A 24,862-nucleotide genomic window follows, 5' to 3' on the forward strand; every position below is an offset into this window, starting at 1 on the left:
CTTGTTGCTGAGTGTGGCTTTATCTTTGACCTTGCTACTGTCTCTGATTGTGCTCCATGCAATCACCTAGTACCAGCTCTGGACTCCTCTGAAGCCAGCTACAGTCATCTATGTGTATCCCAGCCACTCGCCTGCTGGAATTACTGGTAGACATGGCCATCCTGAAACTGCAGTCCAAATAAAATTCCTCTATAATTTTTGCTGATTTCCCTCATGGGTCTCCTGATCTCCAGTCCAAGGTTTTGCAATCAACATCTTTTGGCACTCTTGTTCCTCCTGTCCCTTGGCTCCATCTGCTCCATATCCTTGGGTATTTGAGCAGGAGCTACAAGAGAGGCCACCCTTGTCAATTCAGTATCCTATCAAGCATGTGACACCTTTGTAATAAATGTTTATTTGTAAAATAAAGACTGTATACATGTATTAAAAAGAAACACATAACATCAGTTGAAAAATGTATAAACTATATTAAAGAACAATTACGTAGAATTTACCCCAGACCATTATTTACCAAGAAGTCTTTTAACTTGTCTGAACAGCCTGATAATAGATGTACGGTATATAAGTACCCTCTCACCAGAAAGAATCTCTACTAATGAATATTTATTATTTTACATCCGCCTGGACATTTAGATCAACTTTATGTATGCTTCACCCCCTGGTTTTGGATTCTTGTCTCATACTGAGCCTGGAAGGCAGGGCTCTGATTGTGTGCATCAACTACAACAGTTGCAGGTGCTGTCTACCCTTCTTTGAACATATGCATGGAGCCTAAACATCTCAATAACAATGACATAAAATTATAAAAGTGTATTTAAACATTCCATGTCACCAAGCTTTAACTTTATATTAGGGGGTGTTTTTTCTTTCTTTTTTTATTTAACTAAGTCCATTCATTTATAATGCTTTCCAAAAACTGTGTACTTTCAAAGCCAGGGTGAACAATATACATTTGAGGAGCACATTAATGAACAAAATGTTAAAAAAAGCAACAGTATGGCTGTGACTGCTTTTTAAAAGGACCTCTTAGAGACTGTGATGTTACCATGCACTTTATCGCTATTAGACAATTAGCACATTGTCCAGCAGTTTTAAAGGGTCACGGTATGTGAAGTCAAAGCTAATGCGTTGGCAGGTCATAAAATTCTTTATCTGTAGGTACATGGTGTGTTTGATAATTCTTCAGGTCAATTGCTTGAGGGATGGGGTTTGGTCTACTTTCTGTCCTTGCTGTATAACAAGGAAGGTTTTTGCTGAGAAGAAAAAAAAAGAAAGAAAATGAACACACACATATATATATATGCACATACTTGAAATAACATATAAAAGACTCAACACAATATAAAACAGTGGGCTCAATTCACAAAACAGTATTTTCCACTTCCTTAAGAATGGAGGTAAGATAGCTCATAGCGTTTTTATTGCTGTCTGTGCCCCTGTTAGCTTCACTCTCTCTGTTTATTCTGTTTCTCCTTATCACTGAAAGTGAAATGAGCTGCTGACATCAGAACCTGATTTTATCATTTTTTTCCTCTGAGCTTCCTCCTCCAGCTGTGCTGTCCAACTCCAGGTATGTGTGTGCCCCCTGTGCCTGCCAGGACCTATGGAGTATCACCAGAGTCTCCAATACATGCATTCTCCTGTTTATATGTACAATTATGTGCAATCCTTCCTAGGTTCAGGCAAGACTGTAGAAGGTAAATATGCAGCTGGGTGATGGGAGTTCTAGGTTACTGTAGATTAGTGGGCTAGGAAAAGAGGGCTAGAGTAGCGTATAGAAAAAGTGCTGATCAGTTAAAATAATGCAATATTTTGAACACAACTAAGCATTAAAAATGTGTTTTCCCACCCTCGGCTTACATTTTTTTTCTTGAGACTTGCTTAAAAAATCCTGCATATTCGAGTTCTTAAACACTACACACAGGGCCGATGCTTCCAATAGGCAAACTAGGCAGCTGCCTAGGGTGCACTGCCACCCAGTGGTATATTTTGGTTTTGTGCTGCCCTAGACAAGACTAGTAACGCCCCACCCCCCAGCTATATTAGTTACAGGACTTGTAACAAATGCCAAAGTAAATCCTCTGCCCCCCACAGCCTACACTCATGTACACCTTGTACATGCCCCTAGTGCCCATACTCACATTTAACTTGCACAACTATGCCCACATTCACATACACCTTGTATATTTTGCGCGTCCCCCCGTGACCACACTCACATGCACCTTGTACATTGACCTCCCTAGTGTGCCCATCAAATGCACCATTTAAAACCCTGTCTCTAAAGTGCCCACACTTATATGTACCTTGTGCACCCCCCCTCCCAGTGCCTACACTTACTTTGTATGTCTCCCAGTGCCCATACACAGACATCTTGCACCCCCATCCCCACTGCTTACACTTTTATATACCTTGCACATCCATGCTTTCCCCTCCAGTGCCCACTCACAAACACCTTGTACATCCCCCCTTCTCAATGGCTCTACTAACATACATCTTGTAACCCCCCCAATGCTCACATATAACTTGTAAAGCCCCCCAGTGTCAACAGTCACATACACCTTGTACACCCCCCACTGCTCATACTCACATATAATTTGTAAAGCCCCCCAGTGCCAACACTTACATACAGCTTGTATACCCCGCAGTGCTCACACTGTGTGAGCAGAGGGGGGTGTACAAGGTGTATTTGAGTGTCGACACTGGGGGGCTTTAAAAGTTATATGCGTGTATGGCTCACACTCACATATAATTTGTAAAACCCTCACAAGGCCGATAGTACACCCCCACTGCTCACACTCCCATTCAATCCCCTACTAACGATGAGCGGGGGAGGGGTGGGTGGGCATGGATTATAGAGTGGAATCAGAGCTGCCAAACCAAGCAGATCACTGTGTGCCGCAGTGAAGCTGCAGAGAAGCCAGCCATCCTCAGGGGAGATGGAGCTTGGCTGTGACAGTTGTCCAGCCCAGGGTTGCCAATTGAACTGCAGGAAAATCAACTTCGGAGCTTCTGAGCTGCCCTGCTGTGAAGACCACTCACACCTATGTGTCTCTTCTTTGGGGGGGGTGGTGCCGCCCCCTCTTGAAAGATGCCAGCCTAGGCAAACGACTTGTTTGCCTCGTGGTATATACACCCTGCTACCACCTAGAGGTGCCTGGGCGAAGCTCAGGCCGGCACTCTCTGCGTGGGACGCCACCACGTCATAAATGATCCTTCAGTTGAGTGGAGGGGCGGCAAAGGGGAGGAATAAAGGACAGAGGAAGAAATCGGGTGTCTGGGGCCAGTGTAGCAGCTGAGCTGCCACGCCTTCCAGTGTTCCTCTCAGACTCAGTCACTTACTGCAAGCTGGCTGGTGGCTGCTAATTATTGTGGAGTTCCAGCCCTTCTCTTCCTATTCATCAGCGGTGGCAGAGCTGCGCCTGCGGAGGAAGGTAATGTCTGACTCTGATGTCTCATGTCTGTGTGAGTGTGACCCAGCCGGACATCCATTACATGTGCAATGTGTCAGTGAATGATGACATCATCATGATCCCACAGCCTGCTCTTCTAGTGCCTGCTGGGCCTGCTGATCTGTGTCAGTATTGGTGGTGGTGTGTTGTGTCCAATCTATCACTGTGTGGGATCGCTCAGTTCAAGTGTTCTGTGTGTATGTGTGGGCTGGCCTACCTGCTGTAATAGCGTTTTATCTCCCCCATTGCCTGGGGAATTCCAGCCTGGAATCTGTCAAATTGTGGATCCATTATCCTCCACTCACTGCAACGGTCACCTTGCCAATGCCAGCCACTGATACAGTCCATCCATGACACTGATTTTGTCTTCAATATTGGTGCTGGTGGCATCCTATGGCACTTATTTTTGCAAATTAAAAGAAATTTAGCAGTTTCCTGTTTTGTTGATTTAATATTTACTACTGTATTTAAATGTATTATTTTTTTTCTTGGGGGGGGGCGGCAAGTAGCTGGTCTTGCCTAGGGCAAAAAACAGTCTAGCACCAGCCGTGCCTACACAGCATATAGATACACATGGAAATGTGCTTTTGCATATATGTGCTCAGGGCATGAATTAACCAATATTAAAAGCTGCTTACACAACATCCACATACAAAATAAACACTATTACAAATAATAAGTGATGTGCTAATCACATAGATAATCAAGAATAGGTGAATGCAAATAAAGTGCATATATCAATAATGTGTAAGGAAAATCGTGAACAATCACACACATTAGAATCAATGAAGATTAAAAAATATGAATAAAGTCCAAAAGGAATCCTGGCGTGAAGATAAATAGATGCATACCAAAACACACTTTGCACTAAGGAACACACCACCCAAGTAGTTCACAAGGCAGCTTACCAGAAAAATGTGACCCCCATTGTCACATGGTGACATGAGCTCAACTATTATGTGGACCCTTGGAGCGAAGCAAAGATCTCTCCAACTTCTCTCAGTTTGCCATCAATAATGTGTCACACAGAAGAAGAAAATATACAGGGAAGCATTCCCAGTAGTGTAATTCCATCAAATAATATTCATTTAAAAAGATTAAAACTGAATGCTCACATGCAGTGCTCATAGTGCTCATCTGCATGTAGAATATCAAACAAGGAAGTCCCAGTCATCTGATAATGACTACGCATTTCAAAAATACATGGCATCATCAGGGGCTTAGTGGAGTAATGTCCTTAACACACATAAATCACTACAATGCAAGCAAGGATGATCCACGTCCCACATTAGTATTATTTGGGTTAATGCACACCTTGATTCCTACAACATCATCTAGTGGATAAAGTTAAGAATAAAACATGGTGAAAAGTGAAAAAATTCCTGATTACTATATGAATCCCATCTACTGACCAAAATGAAATTACATTTTTAATAAAATTAAAAATTAGAAAATTAATGTCTATTGTATTCAATTATCCACTAATCATAAATTCAGTTGTGAATATGAAACAACACAAAAGGTAAGAAAGATCAACAACCTATTATGTGACATTACAATCTATGTATAATAAACATTTAAAATAAATAATAATAAAAAAAATACATTCAAGACTCATCAAAAACCTTAAAGTGTTAATAATATATGAATTAATGTCCTACTCAATGCTGAGACCAATTGAAGTAAAAGCTTTTAATTCATATATCCATTTCATCTACAACCTCAAGATCTTTGTTTTAATGAAACTTCCCCTCCAATGAGGGACAACTTTATTTATACCAATAAAAAGAGTACCTTCCAGATTTTTATTGTGAAAGATTGCATAGTTTTTGGGTACTGCAACATATACGCTGTACACAATATTCTTAGAGGAACATATAATAAATTAATCTATATCATATGATTTTAAAGTATGTATAGAGTGGAAATATTTTTTTCCTTTAAAACAGTTATAGTAACAAATGCTGCATTCTGTGCGTGGGTAGTACACCTTCATGGTTTGAAAAAAAAAAGGTCTAACAGGCTTATCAATAATATTAGGGGCTATCTTGTACTATAGGGATGGAACTCCCCTAAGTATAACAAAAGGATTATTGGGTAGAAGAAGGCCTAAGACTTTATTACTTCTCAACACTTACCAGTGTTTCTGATTCAGACTTTCTTTGCTGTGTAATGCTGTGTGGAGTAAGATGTGTGCATAGACCAATTATATGTATCTGGCTTGGTCAAGTTTTTGTTATTTTCACTCAATAATTTGTCTATATCCAGTAAATCAACATGTGAAATAATTTGGGCCAGAATATTGCTTTCATACCCCTTCTCCCAAAATTGCAGCCTGAGATCTCTTACTTGTGAAATAATCATCTGCTTGCATACAATTACACCGCAACCTGAGAAAATGGCCTTTAGGGAAAAATTTTAACCACAATGGATGGTGGTAGCTATCCAAAGGCATATACCGAATTTCTAACCATGTCTTTATGGATGGTAACATCTTCAACAATAATTTTAAGATCTAAAAAATGGATCTCATGATGAGTAGCATCATAAGTTAAATAGACACCTTGATCATTATTGTTTGGCTCACTCATAAATGCTTCCAAAGATTTCAAATTCCCCTCCCATAGGAAGAGGGTGTCATCTATATACTGTACCTTCTCCACATGACCAACTTGAGTCTCTATATAGATGACGTCCTACTTGATTTTCTCTATGAAAAGGTTTGCCAAACTGGGGGCAAATTTAGCCCCCCTGGCAACTCCCCTATTCTGAAAGTAATCAGGAATTTTGCAGCTTTTAAATTTTTTTTTACTCTTAGTCACTAGATGACATTGTGGGAATCAGGGTATTCATTAGCTCATATAATACTAGTGATGGAAGAGGGATCTGTCTTCCTTGCATTGTAGTGATTTCAGTGTATGACAGACGTTACTCCTCTATGCCCCAGATGACGTCACTTATTGACAAAATGCGTAGGGTAGAGCTAGATGTACTGACATTATCACGCACATCGACCAGAGAACTGGGACTTCCTTGTTTGATATTCTGCATGCAATAGAGTGCTTTCTGTTCTACAATTGTAATAGTTTTAAATAAATGTTATTTGGATGGTGTGTTCCTCATTGCAAAGTGTGTTTCTGGATGCGACTATTTGTCTTTACACCAGGATTCATTGGTATTGGACTTTCCAAAACAAACTATTCTATAGTGTACTACAATCCCATATAATGATCAAACTCCTCCTCTGAGCAGAAGGGAGTTAGGCTACATGCACAATCTGGCCTACATAAGTCAAATTCTTGCATTGTTGGCTGCCCAGGAGCCTGTCAGGAATGGACTCGCCAATAGTGGTGGGACTCACCTGCCTTGTGGGTTGCAGTACCAGGGCTGGCCAGCGGGTGCTCTCAGCAACCAGAGGCTCATTCCTGCAGTCAGCCAAAACACCTGAGGCTGATTTCAGGAGGTGCATATAAGGAATGACCAGGCCTGTGATCTGGGCCTTGGTGTATGTTTCCCATGAGCCCCTGTACCTGGTATCCTGTGTTCCTGCCTTGTTGCTGACCCTGCTTTGATCCTGACCTCTGCTGACCATCTCCTGTTGAACCCCTGGCTTGCCTGACCATCCTTCTGCCTGATCCTCGGTACCGCGCTGCCCGCTACCTGCTGAACCTGGCTTGTGACCCCGACCATTCTCTGCTTGCTCCTCCTGTACCACGCTGCCCGCATGATACCAACCCGGCCTGTCTGACTACGCTTACTTCACCCGATGATCCATCCATCCCGCATGGATCACCTTTGGTAAGTCTGCCTGCCTCTTCCCATCAGACTCCGTTCCTGCACTCCTCTGCCAGTACTCTCTACCACAGCCGGACGCACTCAGGGGTCGCGACCTGGTTCCAGTCTGCACCAAGTCCATCCCCACCATCAGGGGCCCTGGTGAATAGCAGGCTGGGACTTAGACCCCGCGCCCTGAGGAAATCCGTGCTGTGGGCTGCTAGAGACACTGCCAGGTGCCACCTGACAGTACCTTACGGCCTGCCTGACCATTCCACCTCTCCAGCCTGACTACGCCTGTGTTCTTGAAGCCTGCTACTTCCTTGTGTCAGTCCACACATTTCTGGTCATACCCGGATCCCTAACAGAGCCACATATGCAGTGTCCAGTATAGCCTGTCAGAATCTAAAATAGGCTCAAATACACAGAGGCTATATAGTGCAGTGCTCACGTTTAGGGCTGTGAGCGTTTAGGGTTAAAGAGAACAGAAATCCTGCTTTCCAGACACACATCATACATCTAACAGTATCAGTGCATAGAGGCAGTTATACGCTCTTTATTTCTTAGTTTCTAATGTCATAGTCCTCTAGTAAAACCCTAGACAGAAGCCGTAAACACTGTGTGTAGAAATGGTCTTTACCTCTACAAGTGGAGGCAGGCAGCAGTTTTGCCTAAACTTGTGTATTTTCACTTTTGCATCCAAATTGGGATAACGCCTATTTTATATTTGTGTCCCTATTCAGATAGCATAGCTTAAAAAAAAGTTTAATTATTGAAGCTTACAGAATTAGAAATCTGCTGACTATTATATTTATAGCATTATTTAATTTATATGTTATTTTTTATCTATGTCATACTTCCCTAAATAGAGATTTTTATTCATCTTATAGCTATACCGTATATGTAATATAGCTTGCTAAAACTTGTATTTTCCTCATGTTAATTTGTCATGTTGTATTCTAATATACTTTGGAAAAATAAAGAAATGATTAAAAAAAAATTGCAGCTTACTTTTATTCTGGACCCTCCATGAAGGAAAACTACTGCATAGTTCTTTATGTTTGTCTGGGCAGCTGTGTTTGTCATTATCAATTGTATTTTTTACATCTTCTATATATGACACTTTCCCGCTGTCATTGGTTCCTAAGGTAACCACTATCACCAACCCTTCCCTTATATAGGTGATGACAGTTTGGGGAGCTGTCATTTGGCTATTTGTACTGGGATTGGTCACGTGCACCAGGTCGCTGGGTGTATTTTATTTTGTGACACCCCTTTGCCTATTTGACAAATTTGACTCTCATTGATTTCAATGAGGTTCTGGTTCGGCATCCCGACTTCTTTGAAGTTCACAGAGTCTTGCTCGAATCAAACCGAAAACCCAGAGCAGTTCACAAATAACAAAAATATAATGCGGTGTTCTCTTATATAGGTGACAACAGCTTGGGGAGCTGTCATGTGTACTGTTGGGATTGGTCACATGCATCGGGTCGCTGGGTGTATTTTATTTTGTGACACCCCTTTGCCTATTATCCTGGAAAATAGACATTTTTAATTTGACAGATTTGACTCTCATTGATTTCAATGAGGTTTCGGTTCAGCATCCCAACTTTGAAGTTCGCAGAGTCCTGCTTGAACCAAACCCAGAGCAGTTCATCTCATCACAAATAACAAAAATATAATGAGGTGTTCTCAAATTTGATTATAAACTTGGGAATATGGTTTAAGTAAGTACACTTTAAAAAAATACTTACCACTTGGTTGCTACAACCTAAATGTGCATGACATCACATGATTAAGCAAGCCAAAGCAAATTTTATCCTGCTTCACTATTTAAATAGTATAATTTTTATTAAAAAATATTTTTTTTACCTTCCAATGATAAATGTCCCAATCAAAGAAACAACGATTGCAGCGAGCAGGACTGATAATATGGAAGTAATAACAATCATACACCCACTACGTCCCCCTGGCCAAGTATCAATTGCTGCTGGATCCTTTCCTGTAAATATGAATAATAAAGGATTAATAAATAGCCCTGGTCGGTGTACTTTCTTTAATAGGGTCAGCTAAATAATATTTTTGTCACACACATATATATAGATATATATCTATATATATCTATATATATCTGGGTATATATATCTATATCTGGGTATATATATCTACAGTATATCTGGGTGTATGTATATATACCCATATATATATATATATATATATATATATATATATATGGGTATATATACATAAGGTAATATGTAAAACATACTAAAACTGTGTGATATTTATTAAAAATCAACAACTTCTCCCTACACTGTTTTCTCCCTCCACTACTATGAAAAGTGGGAAATGCTGTAAGATGGCTCTCTTTTATACCAGTGTTGAAGGTGATGGAATATTTTCCAGTACTTCTGCTTGGTCCTATGGAGGTCCTTGCATGTTTTCCATGTTTTCACTTTTTGAAAAGTGAACTGCCACAAAACCTCACTGAATTTCAGATTCAGATCTGGATATCTGAGTTTGTGAAATTTAGTCTGAATTTAATACCATCTGAATTTTAGGATTTACTCTATTTCTCATTAGCTATGCATGGACACAGAAGCAATGTTAAGGTGTTATTAAACTCTCCTATCAAATAATGTGTCTCCTTGATTTTAATTTGAAGGTTGGCTAAACTGCCATACTGGAGCTCCCTGGAACCACCCTTACATGCCCACTCCTGACCAAAACTACATTTGTGCATGCCAGTGGTCTGACCATAGATAAACATAGCATTATACTCTGCTTTGGCAACCATTGTCCTCCAACATGGGCAGGATAGGCAGCTGCTCCCTTCCTGCCGGCACAGTGTAGCTTTCCAAAACTAAGACCAAAATACCTTTAAATGACTGAAAATAAACTGTCATTACTGTAAATTACTGATATATTTTATATAAATTGGCATCAGGATTATAACAGCAGGGGATCACCTGACTGTTCATGACCTGTGCAGTGCACGCTTCAGGGAAACAGTGCAGGGAGACATGAAGCAACAAGTGCAAAAAGTATTTGGAGCAAAATAAAAGTAGAGGGGCTGGCAATAATTTATAGAAAAGAGCAGCTAAAGGGAAGAATGCCCCCCCCCCCCCCCCCGAAAGGCTTAAGTACTAGTTTCAAGGTACAGTCAAATTCAAAATAAATAAAGGGAGAATTACTTTCTACATAGTAGTACTTTTTACCCAGACATTGCTGTATGCACCCATTCCTGGTGATCCTGGACTGATGACATTGCTAGAACACCCTCCTTGTTACCTCTCAATCAAAAAAACATAATATTTAAAATGCAAGTACTCAACAGTCTCTCATGTCCTCCAATCAAATGGGTGTTTTTTAGTTTTAAACTTGGAGAAAGTAAATACTTCTGTAATTTTTTTATTGGTGATCAAAACCCTGTTGAGATGGTTCACCTAACTCCCTGTCCATCTGGCATCCTAAGACAGCCAGACAAAAAATGAGAGGATTTACTTGACAAAGCATCTAATCCTTCCCCACTGAAAAAAGGTGTTTTCTTTTATGCAGGCCATACATGGTTCGAATTCTGAATGATTTTTCATCCGAAAATCGAAACGTCGTTCGTTCTGTAATCCGATGGTGCCACCAATGATTTCGAAAACCGGTAGTTTTTCACGAATTTTCCAGCATGCCCGATAAACGAAATCGGAAGAAACACAAAAATTGGCCAATGCCATTGCCCCACTAACAGAGCTAAAATCGGCCGGTTATTCCTAGGTCCGATTTTCGTAGGAAAATCGTTCAGAATTCGAACCATGTACGGCCTGCATTAGTCTTTAGTCCCACTGTAGCGATTTCCCATCACTCGCTTTTAGGAAAATCTCCCTCGGTGGACCACCATAAAAACATGACTGACGTTCTTTGCCTTTCTCATTCTGTCCAAAGTAGTAAGTAGTAGTAGTAAGACCTTAAGTGCAATTCCATGTTTACATGACTGAGCAATTCTTATTGTGTTCAATTTATAACACTTTTCTTATAACAACACTTTTTTTTACTTTTCATTATTATAAAATATATATTAAATTTGCAAAGTAAAAAAAAAAAGATCTTCAATAATATTACCTGCACTAAGTGTGATAAAACCTGACCAACTTGTTTGATTAATCAATATATTTGCTTTATTGATGATCACAAATTTCACCCTGTAAGTAAAAAATATAATAATGTTTAAGGGAAGCATTTTAGAACAATAGTAAAGCATGAATGAAAACTCATACAATTTTACTAAATGCTATGACAAATATAAAAAATTAAAATAGGAAATAGTGGGCTAACAATGCAGTGTGACAGGTAAACTCTGCACATATAATTTATGTATTTCACCTATGCGTTTGACTGTCTTCCGAACATTCCATGCTAAATAGACCACCCCTAGACAAATATGGTATATAATTCATTTTAGTAGAAATTCTAGCACTGATTATATGAAAGAGTACCAGTCACCAACAGGCATGTGTAATAGTCAAATCCTCAAATCTTGAATTGTATAAAAATATAGCCCAAAAATGCACCGGTGCCCAAACTGTGCACTCTAAAAATGTATCCTAAACAAGCAGCAAAAACACTTTTACAAAAGGCCCCCATTTAACTCTGTAGCTATTGGCATTGAAGAGAAATTCATTTTCAAAGTTCAACAACACAGGCATAGAAATCAGCTTTTTTCTATGGAGAGCAGATCTTTGGCAGCCTGCAAGCTCCTAATGTAAACAACCAGCAGGGTTGGCTAAATCTGAACTTTGTCTTTGTTATGATCTTTGAGGGTCTTAAAGAATAAATGACTTCATAGAACAAACAGCTAGGAAGGTCAGTGATATCTTCATTTAAAGTTAGGGATCTGTAAATACTTTAATGTCCTTAGTCTGAGCACAGAGACACTTGAACTCCTCGTTTTACTTTTTTTTTTTATTACTATTTATTTGTAAATTGTAAAAACTGTTATATAAAAAAGGTACTGTTAGAATTACTTGAAACAAACTATAGACTTGGGTAACTGAGAGTGTTGCTCTCCTCCAGCAGCTACTTGATGGAGGCTCTACAACCAATACTGGGCTAATATTTTGCCCTGACAGGCAGAAACACCAGTAAAATTATTATTATTATTATACAGTATTTATATAGCGCCAATAGTTCACTCACATTACATTACAATGGGAGACAGTACATGTGACAGTACAAAACAATACAATGTGATACACGAGGGGTTCGAGGGCCCTGCTCTTTCGAGCTTACAATCTAGGAGGGAGGGGGTATTGGTACAGGAGGAAATGGCTGTGGGGGATGGAGTGGTAGGAAGAGTGGAGGAGGTCGGCAATTAGCAGGGGGGTGGGGTAGGCTTCCTTGAAGAGGTGGATTTTCAGGGTGCACCTAAAGGAGAGGAGAGTAGGTGATGGTCTGATAGATTGGGGTAGGGAGTTCCAGAGGATGGGTGACGCCCTGGAGAAGTCCTGGAAGTGGGCATGGGAGGAGGAGACCAGGGAACTAGAGAGAAGGAGGTCTTGTGAGGAGCAGAGAGTGTGTGTTGGGTGGTACTTGGATATTAGGTCAGTGATGTAGTTTGGGACAGTATGATGGACAGCTTTGTACGTCAGTGTTAGCAGTTTGAATTTGATCCGTTGGGCAATCGGGAGCCAGTGGAGGGATTGGCAGAGGGGGGTGGCGTAAAAGGAGCGGTTAGTGAGGTGGATGAGTCTGGCTGCCGTATTCAGGATCGACTGAAGCGGGCATAGCCTGTGGCTAGGCAGGCCAGTGAGGAGGGAGTTGCAGTAATCGAGTCGTGATATAATGAGGGAGTTGATGAGCTGTTTAGTGGTTTCTGGGGTTAGGAATGGGCATATTTTGGCGATGTTGCGGAGGTGGAGTCTGCAAGAGTTTGTTAGTGATTGGACTTGGGGCTGGAAGGATAGATTGGAGTCATGTATGACACCAAGTACTCTGGCTTGTGGGGGCATTGTTGGACGTGATGGAGAAGTCGATGGGGGGTGGTGTGCGGGCTGGGGGGAAGACAAGGAGTTCAGTTTTAGAGAGGTTCAGTTTAAGGAAGTGGAGCGACATCCAGTCTGATATGTTATTCAGTAGGCTAGTGATTCGGGCGGAGACTGAAGGGGTGAGGTGAGGGGTCGAGAGATAGATTTGCGTGTCGTCGGCATAGAGGTGATAGTTGAAGCTAAGAGAGTGTATGAGTTGGCCAAGGGAGTGTCAGGGCAGGAACGATGGACTGGGCAGGCAGGCCTATGGTAAGGTCACGCAGCGACTGACGACAGCCACTACCCACAGACCAGAGTCCCTCAGGGTGAGGAGTCTAAGCCCCAGGCTATGCTTCACCAGGGCCCCTGATGGTGGGGATGGACTTGACACAGCCTGAGACCAGGTCGCAGCCCCCGCGTAACCCCAGCTGCGGTAATGACTGCCGCCAATGGCGTATAGCTGGTGGGAGCTAGATGGGAACACGTGTAGCGTAGTCAGACAGGCCGGGTCAACAACAACAGAGCAGACCGTACAAGACGGTAGGCAAAGAATACTCAGGTCACGGGCCGGGTTCAGCAACGGGAGGTCAGGTAAAGGGTTAAAGCAGTGAACAGTCTTGTCCAAGCCGAGTCAGTTACCAGGAGAGCAACAAGAACAGAACAAGAGCTTGCGACAAGGGAACATACAGGACACGAATGCACAGAGCACTTGCAGACAGCAGGCTTAAATGTGATCAACCACACCCTTCTGAGGAGGAGCCGCAGAAGCCTGAAGGCATAAAGGTTCCCACCATGCTTTGCAGAAACCTAAGATGGATGCCAGCACATGGAGATGCACAAGCTCTGAGGAAAGGTAGGACCTTGACAGGGAGGAGGTGTAGATGGAGAAGAGAAGGGGCCCGAGGACAGAGCCTTGAGGGACCCCAACAGAGAGGTGGAGTGAGGGGGAGGTGGTAGCATTATAGGTAACGCTGAAGGAGCGTTGTGATAGGTAGGACGAGAGCCAGGAGAGAGCGGAATCTCTGAGGCCAAGGGAGTGTAGCTTTTTGAGGAGGGGGTGGTCGACTGTGTCGAAGGCCGCGGAGAGGTTGAGGAGTAGGAGCAATTTATAAAATTAAAATTTATAGAGAACACACAGTGTCTCTGACAGATAAGGCTGACCTTACAAATTTTTACACTCGACCATAGCTGACTAGTTCTCTTTTTCAGTGAAGAAAAAAACTACGAAAATAAAGAAAACTAAGGCAGCCACCACATGATTAGACTGGTAAGCTGCAATATATTACTTCTTTGTTCTTGGTTAACCCCTTGATGCCAAGCACACGCAAATATGCAGCCTCTCGGCATCTGGGCCTTGATGCCGAGCGGCCGCATATTTGCGTGCAATTAGAAAATACATATGTGCTGAGAGTGCACACCCTGCGCACTCCCAGCACATATGTCCATGACTCATGGAAAGGTCCCGATCTCCCCTTTTGATCGGGACCTTTTCCGATCATGTGACCGCCATGACGGCAAATCACGGTGGTCATATAGCCCTAAAATCCTGCCCGCCTCCCGGCTTCTGAAACTCCTAAAGGGCCGGAAGCTCCGGCGCTAAGAGGTTAAGATGCACTTTAAATTGAAAATGCAGATACAAACCCTAATAGAGAAGCCAATGTGCACTTCTGTGGTTGATTTTTTTTTCAATTCAATGGGACTAATGTGCCCCATTGATTTGCATGGCCAAGTTTGACAGGCAGTGCTAATCATTAAAAACTGAATGTCCTTTCCTGCTCAAATGGAATGTAACTGGACAGCAGCCTCAGTTTGTCCTATACAAAGACAAAATGTCCACAGATCAGATCTAAAATGATTTAATCTGGCTTTCTATTTGAAAAACGTTATTGGTTTTCAAAAACGGGAAATAACCAAACAGCTGCCAACAGCAAGAGAGTCAAACTGGGAGAGCAGTACAAAGTACAACCGTAATCTATACAGGGTAGTCCAGCTGTCCACCAAGGGTGTCCATCTATGAAGGTGTCTAGGAATCTAGGCTCTCAATTGCTGGTACCAGCTAGGGATTAAAGGAAAGACAAAGAGATTCCAGGAAGGGAAACTAGAGATTACTGGAAACAGGGAGAAGAGTGGGGAGCAAAACAGAAGGTTAATCTGGTTTCATTCCATTCTTTCATGGCACATTTAGAAAACAGCTTAGCTTTTTTTTTTCATTAAACAAGACATTTACTATACGAGTCATAAAGCTTTTAAAAGTAACAAGTAAATAGCCTTAGAAATAGGTCACTTACTTGTACGTTCCTTGTGGTAAAGGCATATTGCAGTAAGTGTTTGTGACATCGCAGAAAGAATCATTGCCAACTCGGATATACTGAGGCGTACCACTGCAACCATAGAATGACTCAGGATTTTGGAAGGTATGGAAGTATTGTGATGTACTAAACGAAGTGTAGCTTGTTAAAGACTGCAAATTATTGTTGTTCAAAGTAGCTTTAGGGGGGAAAAAAAGCAAATAAAAAAACTTAAAATGTATTTATTTTTGATGTTACGAAATGGGATTTTATGCAAAATCTCTTTAGTCTTCCTTACCCGTGCTTTTAGCAACAACTAACCAGACAGTATTGTCTGAATTATTCCCAAACACACATTGGGGTTGCTCCAGCACAAATGTCGTAGCTGTCACTCTCCCTGGGATGGGACTGTTAGTCAGTTGTGGAACATAAGATGGTAAATCTGCAAAACAGAGTGCATATTGTGTAATATCATGTTTACAGTCAGACAAATATCATACTTTTAGATGTATTTTACTTAAAGGACCCTGCATTCACTATATCTGGTCTCCCACAGTACACACAACATGGAAATGCAATTATTTTAGTAAATATAAACTGCTAAATACCTTTTCTCATCAGCAGTTAGAGTAGTCTTATGACTTCAGCAGAGCAATGGTTAAAGCTTGTAGGAGTTTTCATTCTACTCTAGGAGGATGTGAAACCTCTGACCCGCCGTCTGGACAATAGTGCTGATTGGCCCTGTGCTGATCACATGTACCCTCCCAAGAAAAAAAAAAACCTCTCTAGCAATACACACCAAACTGAGCATGTGCATGTTGCCACGGGTTCAGTCTGTATCAGGTGATCATTTCAACAAGAGGAGGGGAAGAGAAGAAATGATCAAACAGCCTTTTTACACAATGCAGAAGATTAACCCCTTAGGTTCCACAGTGAGTATAACAAACATGCTTTACTGCATATACAGACTGATTTTACTGTTATGGGTTTAGTAACACTTTAAAAAACCCCTACCCACCCCTACCCTGTAACTGGACCGTGACAGCAGAAATTGAACATTGATGAGCTCATCTCTCTGTTACTTTGTTCTCTCCTCCTGTTAGTATGTTGCTTTCAATGCTGGTCACCTGATTGGCTCCTAGTGCTGCTTCTTCAACCACTCTCTGAGCTCTGCTGCACAGTAGACTGCATGAGGCTAACACATTTAGATATTTATAATGATTGCATTTAATAAAATAACTTTAATGGATGACAAATTATTATAGAGCTACATTTATTTGTGTATTTTATATCTGCCTTGAGTTTAGATTTAAAAATGTTGGCAATATAGCTAACTGGTCAATTTGTATTTTCAGATCTGTATTGCTGAGAACTGTATTTGTGAGTGATACTTTGCAGTAATTATTATCTTATCTTTTCCTTTTATCATTCCTAGCAGCATATGTATAGAGCTGACAGTGTTGTAAAACCCTGCATGGAAAGGGTTAGCAAGCCGCTCTCCAATATTTTTATTATTATTATTATACAGGATTTATATAGCGCCAACAGCTTTACAATATAAAGGGGGGCAGTACAATTACAATACAGTTCAATAAAGAAGGAATAGGAGGGCCTTGCTCATGGAGCTTCCAATCTAATGGGATATTCTCTGATATCTGCTGATTCAGCAGCAGCTGAACACCATATGATTTAAAAATGTAACTTTTCTTTTCTGGTTATTATGTAATTTTTTGTTGAATAATTAAGTAATGAACAGGTTTACAGATATACAATACAAAAGGCACTTGTATGGCCCCATTCACACCTGAGCATTTTGGAGCTTGAAGCTCCAAAACACTCAACACTCAACTCAACCAAAATCACATGATCTTCCGTTGTGCCTGTCCACATCTGAGCATTGTGTGCTTGAAGTTTGTAGCTCAAAAAAGTGCATGAGCTTCTTTTGAGCTACAAGCTTCAAGTATTTTTGGCCCCTTCAATGGGACCACCCAAAAAAATGCAAAAGAATACAAAAACATGGTTATTGCAGGTTTTCCCCCTCTAATAATTATTTTTCCGGTGGCTAAAATAGTTAAAATAAGAAACACTCAAGCAAAAACACCTGCAAAAATATTAACAAATGCCTGTACAAATAAAAAAAAAAAAGTCTGTAAAAATGACCAAAAATGTTCAGCTCAATTCTGAACGTAGCCTCAGAAGGTTGCATTATTTATTTTATTTATTTATTACAGGTACTTATATAGCACTATCAATGTATGCAGTGCTATATATATATATATATATATATATATATATATATATATACACAGTGTATACAGTGGGGATCGAAAGTTTGGGCACCCCAGCTAAAAATTTGTATTAATGTGCATAAAGAAGCCAAGGAAAGATGGAAAAAATCTCCAAAAGGCATCAAATTACAGATTAGACATTCTTATAATATGTCAACAAAAGTTAGATTTTATTTCCATCATTTACACTTTCAAAATAACAGAAAACAAAAAAATGGCGTCTGCAAAAGTTTGGGCACCCTGCAGAGCTAATATCTTGTACTGCCCCCTTTGGCAATTATCACAGCTTGTAAACGCTTTTTCTAGCCAGCCAAGAGTCTTTCAGTTCTTGTTTGAGGTATCTTTGCCCATTCTTCCTTACAAAAGTCTTCCAGTTCTTTGAGATTTCTGGGCTGTCTGTCACGCACTGCTCTTTTAAGGTCTATCCATAGATTTTCAATTATGTTGAGGTCAGGAGATTGTGAAGGCCATGGCAAAACCTTCAGTTTACGCCTCTTGATGTAATCCCCCGTGGATTTCGAGGTGTGTTTAGGATCAATATACATTTGTAGAAGCCATCCTCTCTTTAATTTCAGCTTTTTCACAGATGGCATCAAGTTACCATCCAAAATTTGCTGAAATTTTATTGAATCCATTTTTCCTTCTACTCGTGAGATGTTCCCTGTGTCACTGGCTGCAACACAACCCCAAAGCATGATTGATCCAACCCCATGCTTAACAGTTGGACAGAGGTTCTTTTCATTAAATTCTGTGCCCCTTCTTCTCCAAACGTACCTTTGCTTAATCCGGCCAAAAAGTTCAATTTTAACCTCATCGGTCCACAGAACTGGTTTCCAAAATGCATCAGGCTTGTCTATATGTTCATTTGCAAAGTTCAAACGATGATTTTTGTGGTGAGGACGTAGAAGAGGTTTTCTTCTGATGACTCTTCCATGAAGACCATATTTGTACAAGTATCTCTTTATAGTGGAATAGTGTACCACAACTCCAGTGTCTGCCAGATCTTTCTGGAGGGATCGTGCAGTCAAACGTGGGTTTTGAATTGTTTTTCTCAAAATCCTGCGAGCTGTTCTGTCTGATATTTTTCTTGGTCTTCCAGATCTTGCTTTAACTTCCACTGTTCCTGATGACTGCCATTTCTTAATTACATTCCGAACAGAGGATATTGACATCTGAAAACGCTTTGCTATCTTCTTATAGCCTTCTCCAGCTTTGTGAGCGTCAACTATTTTCAGTTTCAGTTTTCTAGACAACTGCTTAGAAGAACCCATGGTGCTGATTGTTGGGGCAAGGTCAGATGAGTCTGGGCATTTAAAACCTTTGAGATTGACATAACCTGGTCTTCCCAGACGATGATTGAGAACAATCCATGACACTGGCAGGTCTCAGCTTTGCAAAGGGGGCAGTGCATGCTATAAATTCTGCAGGGTGCCCAAACTTTTGCAGACGCCATTTTTTTGTTTTCTGTTATTTTGAAAGTGTAAATGATGGAAATAAAATCTAACTTTTGTTGACATATTATAAGAATGTCTAATCTGTAATTTGATGCCTTTTGGAGATTTTTCCATCTTTCCTTGGCTTCTTTATGCACATTAATACAAATTTTTAGCTGGGGTGCCCAAACTTTCGATCCCCACTGTATGTATTTATATATATATATATATATATATATATATATATTGTACATTCACATCAGTCCCTAGCCCTCAAAGGATGTACAATCTAAGGTCCCTATCTTACATTCATACATACACATACGTACACATTGGGGGAGATTTACTAAAGCTGGTTCACTCAGAATCTCGTGCACCTGTGCATGGGTAGCCGATCAACTTCTAATCTCAGCTTGCTCAATTAAGCTTTAGTAATAAAACCTGAAAGCTCATTGGTTTCCATGCAGTGCACGAGATTCTGAGTTGACCAGCATTATTGCATTATACACAAGATGGTGTCCGGAGCAGCTGTATGACCGCCAGCTCCGGTGCCCCCGCACTCCATCCGCCACCATCCGGACCCCAGAGCTACTGCCGGGGTCCCCGCCAACAGGGGAGGGGTCCTGAGCCGCGACGAACCGGGACACTGCCGCCCAGCCCAGCCGCCATCACACTGCTAGCCACCAGGTACACTAACAGGGTCACCCACTACCCACCAGGGAGCCCAGCTACCAGCACACCGCTAGGCACCAGGGACGCTATCAGGGGCACCTACTACCCACCAGGGACTACAAAACACCACCAGGGACTACAGGCCACTATCCCACCAGGGATCGCAAGCCCACCATCCCGCTAGGGATTGCTAGCCCACCATCCCGCCAGGGATCGCAAACCCACCATCCCGCCACGGATCACCAGATGCCGTGCTCTACACCAACTCCAGACGCCGTGCACTGCATCATCTCCAGACGCCGTTATTCGCATCATCATCTCCAGACGCCGTACCCTGCATCATCATCTCCAGACGCCGTGCCCTGCATCATCTCCAGACGCCACGCCCTCCATCATCTCCAGATGCCGCGCCCTGCAACATCTCCAGACGCCGCGCCCTGCATCATCCCCAGACGTCGCACCCTGCATCATCCCCAGACGCCGCGCCCTGCATCATCCCCAGACGCCGCGCCCTGCATCACCCCCAGACGCCGCGCCCTGCATCATCCCCAGACGCCGCGCCCTGCATCATCCCCAGGCGCCGAGCCCTGCATAATCCCCAGACGCCGTGCCCTACAGCATCCCCAGCTGCCGTGCCCTACAGCATCCCCAGCTGCCGTGCCTAACTGCACCACCGCACGCCGTGCCCAGCTGCACCTCCTGACGCCGGCCTACAGCACCCATCAGACCACCGGGACCACAGCACCTCCAGAAGCCGGCCCACAGCACCCAACTGACTGCCGTGTCTAGCCAGCTGAAGCACCTCCTGACGCCGGCCTACAGCACCCATCAGACCACCGGGAACACAGCTCCTCCAAACGCCGGCCTACAACATCCAACTGACTGCCGTGTCTAGCCAGCTGAAGACCTAGCTGCCCACCACTCTCCCTCTCCTCCCGCAGATGAACTCCTCCGCCATTGCGCAACTGCCTCTCCGCACCTCTATGCCCCAATGTGATACCTCCCACCTCCATCTATCGACCAGCACTCTGCCCACCCTCCTAACATGCCACCTGCACTCCTTCTCCTCGTACTCTTCTCCTACATTCACAAAATCTCCTCCTTTTATCCCCCTACTCCCCCAAAACAACTATACATCGGACCCTCACTACTACGGCTCTCACCACCTCCTCCTTATACTCCACTCTCCCGCCGATCCACACGCCACCACTAACAGATCCACTCGCTCCTGCACATCCCGTTCCCATGCCACCTTCCTCACCCTCCTCCTTCTCCTAACCGCCGGTGACATCTCCCCGAACCCTGGCCCCCCACCTCCCCATTCCCCCTCTAGGCACCCTCCTGCTCCCGCCAGCTGCCGCACCCCCTCAACCTCATATCCATCCCCCTCCTCTCCGCATCCACCCCTCCCCTCTCGATTGCACTCCTGAACGCCCATTTGGTCTGCAACAAGCTCACCGCCATCCACGACCTCTTTGTCTCCCACTCCCTCAACCTCCTAGCGGTCACCAAAACCTGGATCCAAGCCACTGACTCCACCTCCCCTGCAGCACTCACCTATGGAGGCCTCGTCTGGACCCACTCACCCAGACCGAGTGGTGGCAGAGGCGGTGGGGTCGGCATGCTCCTGTCACCGCTGAGCACCTTCCAGGTCCTCCCTAACCCCCCCTCCATATCCTTCTGCTCCTTCACGTCTCCTACACTCCACCGAAACCGCCCTACTGAAAATCACTAACGACCTGCTAACCACCAAAGCTAATGGCCACTACTCTGTCCTCCTGCTCCTTGACCTCTCCGCGTCCTTTGACACAGTCGACCACCCCCTCCTCCTTTCTAAACTGCACTCCTTTGGCATCAGGGACGCTGCTCTCTCCTGGTTCTCCTCCTACCTATCCCAACGCTCCTTCAGCGTTATCTATAATGCTACCACCTCCCCCTCTCTCCCCCTCTCTGTTGGAGTCCCCCAAGGCTCTGTCCTCGGACCCCTCCTCTTCTCCATCTACACCTCCTCCCTTGGCAAACTGATACACTCCCATGGCTTCAACTATCACCTCTATGCCAATGACACTCAAATTTACCTCTCCACCCCTCACCTCACCCCCTCACTCTCTGCCCGCATCGCCCACCTCCTGAACGACATATCTGACTGGATGTTGCGCCATTTTCTCAAGTTAAACCTGTCCTAAACCAAGCTCCTAGTTTTCCCCCCAGCCTGCGCCCCCCCCCCCCATCCTCTCCATCAGGACTAGCAGCGCCACCATCAATCCCACCTCACACGCCAAAGTCCTGGGTGTCACCCTGGACTCAAACCTTTCCTTCCAACCTCATGTCCAATCACTATCAAAGTCTTGCAGGGTCCACCTCCGCAACATCTCCAAGATATGTACGTTCCTAACCCCAGACACTACTAAACAACTCGTACACTCCCTCATCATCTCACGCATGGACTACTGCAACTCCCTTCTCACTGGCCTACCCAAACACACGCTATCCCCACTCCAGTCTATCCTGAACTCAGCGGCTAGACTCATCCACCTCACCAACAGCTCCACATCTGCCACCCCCCTCTGCCAATCCCTTCATTGGCTCCCGATTGCCCAACACATCAAATTCAAACTACTAACTCTGACATACAAAGCCATTCATAACGCTGCCCCAAACTACCTCACTGACCTGATACCCAAATACCACCTTACCCGTGCCCTTCGCTCCTCACAGGACCTCCTACTCTCTAGCTCCCTGATCTCCTCCTCCCACGCCTGACTGCAGGACTTCTCCAGGACTTCCCCCCTCCTCTAGAACTCCCTACCCCAATTCATCAGACTGTCACCTACCCTCCTCACCTTCAGGCGCACCCTGAAAACCCATCTCTTCAGAGAAGCCTACCCCACCCTCACCTAACAACCGATCTCCTCCACTCCTCCTACCACTCCATCCCCCACAGCCACTTCCTCCTGTACCACTATCCCCTCCCTCCTAGATTGTAAGCTCGAAAGAGCAGAGCCCTCGAACCCCTCGTGTATTGTATTGCTACTGTATTGTCTCATGTTCTGTCCCCCTCGCTAATGTACAGCGCTGAGCATACCCTTTGGCACTATATAAATACTGTATAATAATAATAATTATTAAATAAACCTCATTATATTATCCATTACGATGGGTAGGGTACAGTGTGCCTGTATGAAGGCAGTAATGTACAACCCAAGAGATTATCTAGTAGCTTGATTGAAATTGTTGGGGATAATAGAGTGGGAAGAAAGGGATGGGGTAGTGCAGCAGGGTTTCTGTGGCTCGGGATTATATCCGATAGATCTGACCAACTGATTACCGTATTTTCCGGTGTATAAGATGACTTTTTACCCCTTGAAAATCTTCTCAAAAGTCGGGGGTCGTCTTATACACCGGCATACGGCATACTGACGCTTTTTATGGGGGCGGCGCGGTGCCGCCGCTGCCCCCCCCTTCCAACGGAAGGGACACTAAGTACAGGGGTGGGCAGGGGCTGCTGTTTCTTACCTGGCTCCGGTCCCACGACGATCCGGTCCAGGAAGCGCGGCTGTTCCTTCAGTTCGGCCACTGGATGTTCGCGTGGCTGCTCGGCTCCGCCTCCTCACCGGTGATTGGCCGCCAGAACTGTAGCTCAGGAAAGGCACACAGGCGGCCAATCACCGGCGAGGGGGCGGAGCGAGCGGCCCTGCGAAAATCGAGTGAAGGAGCAGCTGGTAAGTGTGCCGTGTAGAGGTGCTGCTGCAACCACATATGCTGGCTGCAGCAGCACCATACTAGGACAGGGGGCAGCAAGTGTACCTGGTGTCAGTAGGAGGAATAGTGCCCCATCATTGGTGTCACTGATACCAATGATGGAGCACTATTCCTCCCACTGACACCAACGATGGGGCACTATTCCTCCCCCCCACTGACACCAACGATGGGGCACTATTCCTCCCTCCCCCACTGACACCAATGATGGGGCACTATTCCACCCCCCACTGACACCAATGATGGGGCACTATTCCTCCCACTGACACCAATGTTGTGGCACTATTCCTCCCACTGACACAAATGATGGGGTACTATTCCTCCCACTGACACCAATGATGGGGCACTATTCCCCCCACTGATACTAATTATGGAGCACTATTCCTGCCACTGATACTAATGATGGGGCATGATTCCCCCCACTGACACCAAAGATGGGGCACTATTCCTCCCACGGATACTAATGATAGGGCACTATTCCTGCCACTGATACCAATGATGGGGCACGATTCCTCTCACTGACACCAATGACGGGGTGCTATTCCTCCCACTGACACCAATGATGGGGTGCTATTCCTCCCACTGACACCAATGATGGGGCACGATTCGTTGCTCTGACACCAATGATGGGGCACTATTCCTCCCACTAATACCAATGATGGGGCACTATTCCTCCCACTAATACACATGATGGGGCACTATTCCTCCCACTGACACCAATGATGGGGCACTATTCCTCCCACTGACACCAATGATGGGGCACGATTCGTCGCTCTGACTCCAATGATGGGACACTATTCCTCCCATTGATACAAATGATGGAGCACTATTCCTCCCACTGACACCAATGATGGGGCACTATTCCTCCCACTGACACCAATGTTGGGGCACTATTCCTCCCACTGACACCGATGATGGGGCATTATTCCTCCCACTGACACCGATGATGGGGCACTATTCATCCCACTGATACCAATGATGGGGCACCATTCCTCCCACTGACACCAATGATGGGGCACTATTCCTCCCACTGACACCAATGTTGGGGCACTATTCCTCCCACTGACACCGATGATGGGGCACTATTCCTCCCACTGACACCGATGATGGGGCACTATTCATCCCACTGATACCAATGATGGGGCACCATTCCTCCCACTGACACCAATGATGGGGCACTATTCC

General features: G+C 44.0%; 1 protein-coding gene across 1 annotated transcript in view; it reads right to left on the minus strand.

The window, feature by feature from the left end:
- Positions 1 to 374: 374 nt before the first annotated feature.
- UPK3B (uroplakin 3B) overlaps positions 375 to 24,862 on the minus strand; it is a 34,609-nt gene continuing 10,121 nt past the window's right edge. The window contains exons 2-6 of the mRNA XM_089676577.1: positions 15,824 to 15,967; positions 15,526 to 15,724; positions 11,337 to 11,416; positions 9,096 to 9,225; positions 375 to 1,253 (exon numbers count right to left, since the gene is read on the minus strand). Coding sequence (XP_089532703.1) covers positions 1,121 to 1,253; positions 9,096 to 9,225; positions 11,337 to 11,416; positions 15,526 to 15,724; positions 15,824 to 15,967 — 686 coding nt within the window. The 3' untranslated portion in view covers positions 375 to 1,120. The remainder of the gene's footprint in view (positions 1,254 to 9,095; positions 9,226 to 11,336; positions 11,417 to 15,525; positions 15,725 to 15,823; positions 15,968 to 24,862) is intronic.

Source organism: Staurois parvus, unplaced genomic scaffold, assembly GCF_062004578.1.
Source record: "Staurois parvus isolate SC_StPar_1 unplaced genomic scaffold, SC_StPar_1.0 ptg000172l, whole genome shotgun sequence".
In the NCBI taxonomy this organism is placed as follows: Eukaryota; Metazoa; Chordata; class Amphibia; order Anura; family Ranidae; genus Staurois; species Staurois parvus.